At 38.9% G+C, this 10,015-nt stretch overlaps 1 protein-coding gene across 6 annotated transcripts in view; it reads right to left on the bottom strand.

The window, feature by feature from the left end:
- Positions 1–2,004: 2,004 nt before the first annotated feature.
- The window catches only part of zmiz1a (zinc finger, MIZ-type containing 1a), a 155,990-nt gene continuing 147,979 nt past the window's right edge, over positions 2,005–10,015 (bottom strand). For all 6 annotated transcript variants that reach the window (XM_067420732.1, XM_067420734.1, XM_067420733.1 and 3 more), the window contains 6 exons: positions 8,629–8,696; positions 8,459–8,527; positions 8,086–8,336; positions 7,671–7,837; positions 6,151–6,408; positions 2,005–5,031 (listed from right to left, as the gene is read on the bottom strand). In XM_067420732.1, the coding sequence (XP_067276833.1) occupies positions 4,924–5,031; positions 6,151–6,408; positions 7,671–7,837; positions 8,086–8,336; positions 8,459–8,527; positions 8,629–8,696 (921 nt within the window). In that variant the 3' untranslated portion in view covers positions 2,005–4,923. The remainder of the gene's footprint in view (positions 5,032–6,150; positions 6,409–7,670; positions 7,838–8,085; positions 8,337–8,458; positions 8,528–8,628; positions 8,697–10,015) is intronic.

Below are 10,015 nucleotides of genomic sequence, written 5' to 3'. Positions count from 1 at the left end.
TTATTGTTCCCTTTTCCATTGATGCACTTTGAGATTCTTCGGAATGAAAAGTGCATTATAAATAAAATCTATTATTATTAATTATTATTATTTTGTATGAAAATGCACACCAGTAATGTTTTTTTTCTTCTTCTTTTAAGGCACTGTAAAAGCCATTTAAATGCCCGAATTGAATTAAGGCCTAATTATGGCATAATCTAAACATTTTCTGTGAAACCGGGCCATTTCTGTTCTCTCATGTACATGTTTAAACTAAGCACCGTACTGCTTTCCATCTGTGAGCAAAAATGACATGTCTGATGCTGCTTCTACTCTAAATTGTCACTACATAGCAAATTATTATTAAAGACAGTATTATCTATCTAGCTATGTGTAACTATTTATAATAATCATTTTGCATTATTTAGATATTACAAACTTTAAAATAAATAGATAAAGTTATATAAATGACTACATGTGAACTTAATGTTCAATTCTCTCTATACCTACACTGATCAGGCCTAACATTATGACATTGTGTTGGTCTCCCTTTTGCTGCCAAAACAGGGCTCTTACCCGTCGAGGCATGGAGTCCACTAGACCCCTGAATGTGTGCTGTGGTATCTGGCACCAAGATGTTGGCAGCAGATGCTTTAAGTCCTGTAAGTTGCGAGGTGTGGCCTCTATGGATCTGACTTGTTTGTTCAGCACATCCCACAGATGCTCGATTGGATTGAGATCTGGGGAATTTGGAGGCCAAATCAACACCTCAAAATCATTGTTGTGCCCCTCAAACCATTCCTGAACCATTTATGCTTTGTGGCAGGTGCATTATTCTGCTGAAAGAGTCCACAGCCACTAGGGATTACTGTTTCCGTGCAAGAGTGTACATGGTCTGCAACAATGCTAAGGTAGGTGATACATGTCAATGTAACATCCGCATGGATGGCAGGATCCAAGGTTTCCCAGCAGAACATTGCCCAAAGCATCACACTGCCTGTGCCGGCTTGCCTTCTTCCCATGTGTATCCTGGTGCCATGTGTTCCCCTGGTAAGAGACGCACACACACTCGTCCATCCACGTGATGTAAAAGAAAATGTGATCTATCAGACCAGGCCTCCTTCTTCCATTGCTCCGTGGTCCAGTTCTAATGCTCACATGCCCACTGTTGGTGTTTTTGGAGGTGTATCCAGGGGTAAGCATGGGCAGCCTGACTGGTCTGCGGCTATGCATCCCCGTACACAACAACCTGTGATGCACTATGTTTCCTGACATCAGTCAAAACCAGCTTTAACTTCTTGAGCAATTTGAGCTAAATTAGCTCATTTGTTTGATCGGACCACACTCTCCCCACGTGCATCAGTGAGGAGAGTCACTGTCACTGGTTCACCAATGTTCATTCCTTGGACCACTTTTGATAGATACTGACCACTGCAGACCGGGAACACCAAACAAGAGCTGCAGTTTTGGAGATGCTCTGAACCAGTCATCTAGCCATCACAATTTGGCACTTGTCAAATTCACTCAAATCCTTACACTTGTCCATTTATTCTGCTTCTAACACAGGTGCCATGATGAAGAGATAATCAGTGTTATTCACTTCACCGGTCATAATGTTATGCCTGATCAGTGTATATCAACTGCACGACTTTTACTTGCACTGATATAGCAATGTGTTTTCTTTTAGTTGTCCTCTTTCATAGACACCTCTTTTCTTCTTGCTGAGTACATTGGTTTAAATAACTAGCTTCTATCTGTATAAATTTCTCTTAGCAATAATTTTCTAGTGAACCTGTTTTAAGAGATTTAAGTCACCAGATGAATCAAACTCCCTGCTATTTGTTATCCCCCATGTGCTCCCTTGAGGAAGGCTTTTTTTATCCATAGGATGCATTTACCTCCACATGGTTACAAACCAGCTCTGCTTGCTTTGTTCTTTGTAGTTGTTTTCTCACAATAACCCTAAAGCCCGTGGTTTTCACAGCCATGCATGCACACCAAATGAAACATCAGAAACACTGCAAGGTTGTTTCATCTGAATACATATTTATTAGATAAATATTAGGATGTCACAGCATCTAACTACATACAGTTTTGCAAGACTAAAAATCACAATTAGTTTTTTGTTGTTTTTTTCCTCTGACCAGTTTAGAATATGAAATGATTGTACAACAGAATGTACAAGCAAAGACAACTGCAACATTTGGTGCCAATCACTTTAGATTGTACCTCATTTTTGTTTTTCATTTTCCTGATCATGATATCAAAATTGTACAAACTCTGGATTTTGGTTACAATCTTTTGGAACCGCTCCTGGACCCATGTCCCTATTGTCCAAATTATTTCCCCAGGATTTTCTTCATTATCTTCTCTAGCACCTTATTAAGTACACAAGAAATGGAGCAATACACATAAGCTAAATATTACACAAATGTAAAACAAATGTGTCTCTTTTTATCCCCTCCCCAAATTCCTCAGTCATGTGGGATGAATATTTTACAAAAAGTGAACAAATGCTTAGAGGTTCCACAGACGCTAACAAACACAGATTCATTTTACCCAATTTAGATTTTGATGGGAGGATGCAAGCTTTACAAATTCTAAATACACAATGCACATTCCCCTGGGGAAAATGAATACATTTCTGTTAACGTGTCTCTATTTATCATTTACATATGTACATGCATCCCTAATGTGCCCCTTCCCCCTTTTTTCCTTCGACCCTCTCTGAACCCTCACCTGTGGCTGAGTAGTGAACACGCAAGTCTAATTCATTCAACTCCTTCTGTTCCTGCCTCAGCGCCCACTGTCTCTTCAACGACTGTACATCGATAGAACGTGACAGCTCAGAGCTGACAACTTTAGGAGTCTTAAAGTTCAGTTTATGCCTATTTGTGTCTACAAAGTGGGAAAGAATATGTGGCAGTGCATCTTTGAAAAAGGATATACAAGTGAACTACAGACAAACGCTATAGAACTTGAACCCACATTTTCCTGTTGGAGTTCTAAGTATTTCAATTGTCAACGACAAACATCATTTTTGTACATAATTCTATACCAAGAAGAACAGAAAAAAACCTAAAAACTAATATTGCAATTCATAAAAAAATAACTTAAAATGGAAACATGTTTCAAATGGTGGTTTCATCAAACAAAACACATCCCAAACAGTATTCAGATGCCAGCCTTCTTCAACAGTCTTTGAGTAACATCAGTATCATGGAAATGTCATTATTACAAATATCATAAATACTGACAGTTATTTGAGTGGGCTGTTTTAATTTAAAAACAAACAAACAAACAAACAAATCATTTTAAAAAATCCATCTCGTATACATGGACACTGTTAGCCTTCACTGAGCTGCTGTTATAAAAGTTTTACTGAAATGTACAGTTGCTGTAATAATTGTATGCACTGGCTAATGCATTTATGGGTATTGAGATAATATATAGCTTAATTATATGATTGAATTCAAAAGTAAAATCTATAAATATAGAACATATTCTAAAAACACTTTCTTCATTGTTTGTTGTATAATAACTATGATTTTACATGTAAACAAAATGATAAAAGTGGTAAAAATTACACATTAGATCAAATTCTATGGGTAATAATTTGAAAATGGGCTTGTCGAAATATGTTTGGGCCACCTTTTCAAATCAGGGTGCATAACTTTGGTATTCCATGGACATTAAAATGTACATTATTTTTGTACAACAGAAAAAAATTATATGAACAATATATTGTGCATTATAAAATAAAACTTTAACATGACAGTTCATGAGTAAAAGGCTGAATAAAAACAGAACAGAAAAAAAAACTAAAATAAGGGGCGATTGGCAACAGTGAATGTTTCAACATTGTATGAGGTTTGTCAGAAGAAGGGTACAAACATCAAGGGCATAAAGACGACCAAGCCTCATGCATGAAGAGAACTCACAGAGAAGACCGATGACACAAGACTGACTACCCTTTGAAATGTGAATTGCTTTCTTCTTGCACTGTGACCGCTAGAGTGGAAAATCCGGAGGACATTGCGGGAGGAGGAACGGTCTGTCGGAAGATGCACAATGATATGGGTACAGTGCTGAAATGTTTGCTATTCTGTCTCGAGAAGAAAAAGAATACATGCCGTGATGCCCTCAAGCATTTGTTTACAACATGATGCATATGTCTGAAGGTGCCGGACATATGAATCACATTACAAAATGAGGTGCAAAAGCTGTGCGGTGTACCAGAACAGGACGCATTCTCGTGTCCTGTGGCGCGAGAGTTTGGGAGTGTTTGGAGGACTTTTGCGAAAACTCCCATCGTTAGTCTCTGGGATGGGAGGGTCAGGTCATTCCGGTGATTGCGAGATAAGCTTTCTTCCCTTTTGTTGTCTCCTTTACAGGCTTCCAGGTGCAGTTTGACGCATTCTCTTGTGCTTTTTCGAGGGAGATGGACAAACAAACGGTGTGGACATCCAGCTGACGAGGATTTGGGAAGCCATGGTGGTATAGCTTGGAAGAACAAACCTTCAAGAGATTGCGGACACACAGAGGCCGGTACAGGAAGAAATATATATATACACATATATATATATATATTTTTTTCTCTATTCAGGTCTTCTTTTCACAAAAGGAAAAAAATCTGAATTAAAAATGCTACAATACTTTCCTAGTGAGCACACACATAGTTCTGTGTGACGGATTCATATGAACTGATTATAGCTGCACATGTATTTCCATTAGTATTGAAAGATATCACTTTAGTGCCAACCAACATGGCTGCCATATATGTGTGGAAAAGGTTGCTTGTAAAAGAGTGAGATATTTACACGAGGAAGAGGCAAAAGGATGGCTGTTTCCTGTTTGTCAAAGTACAGAGTCAGTCTTCAGGTGCCTCTTGATTCCTGACAGCCAAACAAATTAGGGCCTCTCCAAAAGGCCGACTGAAGGAAGTCAGTTGTTCTCAAAGAGGGAAAGCAGATCGTCATTGCTGCTGCTTGGGAGGTCCGGAGGGTCTAAGTATGACAGCAACTCGTCTGGGTTTGCCAGTTCCGGCAGAAGCTGCGAAGGGCGACAGAGACAGACACGTTCAGCTTATAATCTTGCGACGATCTTAAAGAACCTTAATGGAAATATACTGGGTTGAATAAAAGTTAAGCTCAATCGACAGCACTGGTGGCATAACAAGCTAAAAAATATTTCAACTCATCCCTTGAAAAAAGATAAATTAAATCTTTCAAAAGTTGTGTATTATTTGAGCTCTACAGCTGTTTAAATCGTTTGTACAGTCACTTTGGGGATTTTGGGTTCATGGCATTAAGTTGTCACAACAAAAAAAGTTGTACAATTAGATATAACTTAACAGAAAAAAAGGAAAGCTAAGTAAGTGTTTCACACACACTAAATTTAATTTTAAATTATGTTTACATGCATTTTTATGTTATGTAGCTGTAATACTAAAATTGTATTTTTTAAAGGAACTGTATGTAAGAAATATATTTCAATTAATCATAAAATGGCCCTGATATGTCACTAGACATCAAGAAATCATGTTCATTTCAAATACTACAAATATCACTGACAACAGTAGTCCGACCGGGATATTGTGATTTAAAAGTGGTTGTTGCAGCCCTTAACTGATGTTGATGTTGACATGTGTTTTGGCCTGAAGCTCCACCCTCCACCTATCTACCAATCACGGAGTCAGTAGCGTTTCGGTATCCGGGTTGCCAGATCTGCTCTAGTTACCACAGCTGCAGATACAGACGTTCCTGCTGGATGCTGCAGCCTATCTGGCAAACTTGAGTCAGTGAGGAGGGGGAGAGGGAATACACCGCTCTACAGTCATTTGAAAAAGTTTGCAGTACGAGTTTTGGCCACAATCCTACATACACTTCCTTTAATATTTATCTATTGGTGTTTTTCACAAAGAAAAGGAAAGACGAGTGGAAATTAAATTTTGCGGTAATCAACATTACGCCTCAAAATGCTGTAGACTGAGCTTAACTTATACTGGTCTGAATCTTACTGTTCCTTCAGTCAGATCTTTTTGGAAATGCTCAGAGCTTTGGACCATGAGAAAAGCGTGATGCTACCATGATTGTGCAAGTAATGTTAGTAGCACATGATTCCAGAAATGACAAATGCCTAAAATAAACCACCATTGGTGTGTATACTCACATCCAGGGAAGGCTCGGGCATGTCTGCAGGTCCCTGGCCACCTGCCTGCCCGTCAGCGGCAGGGTTGAAGGTCATGTCGGCATGTGGGTGACTGTTTTGGCCTGGCTGCTGTGGGGGCGGGGGTTGCCGCGGGGGCTGGGAGGATGGGGGGCCGCTGTGATGCAATGGCTGAGCTGATTGGCTGTTGGGGTGGGGGGATGCGTGCATGCCTGGCTGCATGGAAGCATGGGATTGATCAGCGCTCACGGGATGGGGCATCTGCGGAGGGAGGAAAGAGGAGCGATGAGACAGAGAGCTTGAGTGGCAGCCATAGACGGACAGAGAAGCGAGACAAGAGCCATGCAGATGATCCCAGAGCACATACGCCTTCAATTAAACGGAGATGATTTTCAAAATGACACATTTTCATAATCTACTAGTCACTGGATTGTCAATGATGTTTAGCTAAAGTTTAAATAAGATAAAGTATTAGATAACGTTTTTAAATAAATTTTTATCACTCATAACTTTTGGAGAGAAATAGCGTATACCACACGAGGATGAAACTTCCTAAGATGCACGTGCTGCTCGTCTGTGTTTGCAGCTCACAAAATGATAGAAAAGACTTTAAAATACTGTGTTTGACTGAGCACAACCAAAGTATACATTTAGCTTTATACCAAAAGGAAAGGGTTCAATTTAGGTATCTTGGGGGGATTTTTTCTTTGGAGTTTGAAATCAACACAAAAACAGAGACCGGCAGATTTATTAATAACGAACATTTCTCACAGTGTAACAAGAAATTATTAGTTTCATGAACATTTTTATACATTTTTGTGTTTAAATTTGTATAAGGTTTATACTATTTATGTTACGAATTTGGGACTTGTCTCACGTTAAATGGATAGTTCACCCTAAAAGGAAAATTGTCATCAGTTACTCAACCTCAAGTTGTTCCAAACATGTATACATTTCTTTGTTCTGCTGAACACAAAAGAAGATATTCTGAAGAACATGGGGAACCAAACAGATGTGAGGCACCATTGACTTCCATAGCATGCAAAAAATACTATGGAGATCAATGGTGCCCCTTTGTAACTCTTTGGTTACAAAGATTCATCGAAACATCTTCCTTTGTGTTCAGCTGACAGTAAATGAATACAAATATTTTTGAAGGTGGTAGATTTGTTACACAAGAATTGTTTTGATAGCCATAGCGGTGATGCTTTAAAGAGGATGAATAATATGCTGTCAGCATGCTAAAATTCTCTTGGAGAAGTTGCAAATTCATCCCTTAGACATCACAGAGCCGCGGCTAAAAATAATCGGAAATTTAAGTCACTAAAAAGTAATTTGGTGTATAAATAGATGCCCATTCTTGATCCTTCTATTACTTTAAGACATGTGTCAGATATTCATTTTTTAACTGACATTGTTACTATAGAATTGTCGGATGTTTGATTAATGTTCCCAGGTTCAATACAAAACAATGTAGTAAAACATGTCTCAAACATCAGTGCTTGGTGCTTGAAGTGATTTACCGAGTCGGGCATGCCGTGGGCGAGAGGCTTGTCAGGGCCCATGAGGCTGTTGGGCACGTCTGGTGGATGTGAGAGCTGGGGTCCATGCATGAAGTCATTTATGGGAGCTCCGCCACCAGAGTTACTGTGGGAGAAGTCAAAGTTTCCATGGCCCTGGTAACTATTGCCTGATGCACAAAACAGAGAAACAGCAATGAGGAGCGATGACCTCAGAAGCGCAAAGACAAAGAGCTAGAGAGATTTAGACAGCTTGGACGGCAAAACCGCTTGTTAAAAGCTTGCAGGCGTAAGTTCTTCTGACTGTTACGATTGAAGGGAAAAAATTAAGCGTACCAAAACAATAAAGCTTGTAAAACACTAAGGACTAGTTTGAGACTGAGAGAGGAAAGAGCAGAGAGTATGATTGGGTGCTGACCTCTAACTTGGCCCCCATATTCGCCATTATTTCCTCCATGCTGAGGGGGGAGGGGGGTGTAGGGTGAAGGGCCGGGACCCAGCTGGGCGATCATATCCATCACATTAGGCATGATCATTTGACTGGGACTCATGGTTTTAAAACGCTTGGCCAGAGGGCCATCTGGGTCCTCCTTTATATGAATGTCTGACTTTATGGCCACCGGCCTCCAACTACACGTAGGGTCGATGGTGACCTCTTCAAACTCCGAACTGCAAGAATGAAACAACATTCATGACTGTGAATAGCAGGATGTTTATAATTTAACAATCATATCTCAAGTCCATTTAATAGGACTTGATGTTACTGACCAATGTGTGACTAATAAACTTACTTTTGAATTGCATTGAGAATTCCCCACATGTACTGATCCACCTCTAGCCCTTCCAATAATGCTGTTTTACTGGGGATAGACAGAAACATATAAAACACGCAGCCAAGAGGAACAGCGCATCACATTTATTTGGCTGCCTAAAACAGTTCTTGTTGTGATTTGCCACGTACTTGCATACAGGACATCTCCACGTTCCTCTCTCACAGTTCAGCTGCAGATAGGACTCCAGGTCAAAACACTGCAACAGAACATTAACTCAAATATAAATACAATCAATGTAAAAATGACACGTTTTATACAGGGCCTGAATTGTAGTGGCATGGGATTGTGGGTATTTCACACAATTTGATTTTACACAATTTCCGCTAGTTTTGTATTGATAATGTGGGAAATCCCAAAACAAATATGTAATGGAGAATTTGTAAAAACCATTGTCAGTATTTTAATTATTTTGTAGTGAAAGTGATAGTTCTATAGTGATATAATATAACAGTAATAGTGTTAGTGAAAGTTTAGTTCTAAACAGCCTTAAAACAAGACAAATGTCAATGATAAGGAAAACAACCTAAGATATAAAAGGGTTAGTTCACCCAGAAATGAAATGTATGTCATTAATGACTCACCCTAATGTTGTTCCACACCCATAAGACCTTCGTTCATCATCGGAACACAGTTTAAGGTATTTTATATTTTAGTCCCAGAGCATATGCAGTCAATGCACACTTTACTGTCCATGACCAGAAAGGGAATAAAAACATCATCACAGTAGTCCATATGTGACATCAGTTGGTTGATTAGAATCTCTTGAAGGATTCAAAATACATTTTGGTCCAAAAATATCAAAAACCCTGAATTTATTCAGCATTGTCTTCTCTTCCGCATTCTTCCAAAAAGATTCAAACGGTGTGAATCGCTCAATGAATCGGGTCCCCAATGTCACGTGATTTAAGCAGTTCTAATCGCGTCAAACCGCCAATCTGCTGAAATCACGTGACATTGGCGACCCAAAGCATTGAACGATTCACTGATTCACACCGTTTGAATTTTTTTGGAGACACATGGAAGAGAAGACAATTTTGAATAAATTCATAGTTTTTGATATTTTTGAACCAAAATGTAATTTCGATGCTTCAAGAGATTCTAATTAAACAACTGATGTCACATATGGACTACTTCGATTATGTTTTTATTCCCTTTCTGGACATGGACAGTAAAGTGGGCATTGACTGCATATGCTCTGGGACTAAAATATAAAATATCTTAAACTGTGTTCCGATGATGAACGGAGGTCTTACGGGTGTGGAACGACATTAGGGTGAGTCATTAATGACATCAATTTCAGTTTTGGGTGAACTAACCTTTTAAATATAGTTTTCCTCTTACTTACTTTATTTTACAATTATTAACCTCACTAAATTTCATTTAATATGAGGGAACTGCACGGGGTTGACGACAAGCTATTAATTAATTTAAAAATGTAAAAATAAAAAAACATAACATAAAACAAATAAAATATTACTAAAAAATAAAAATGAAGGGTCCTAATTTTTTGGAGGT

Source organism: Pseudorasbora parva, chromosome 17, assembly GCF_024679245.1.
Source record: "Pseudorasbora parva isolate DD20220531a chromosome 17, ASM2467924v1, whole genome shotgun sequence".
NCBI classification, from domain to species: Eukaryota; Metazoa; Chordata; class Actinopteri; order Cypriniformes; family Gobionidae; genus Pseudorasbora; species Pseudorasbora parva.
This window is presented reverse-complemented; position numbering and strand designations above follow the sequence as displayed.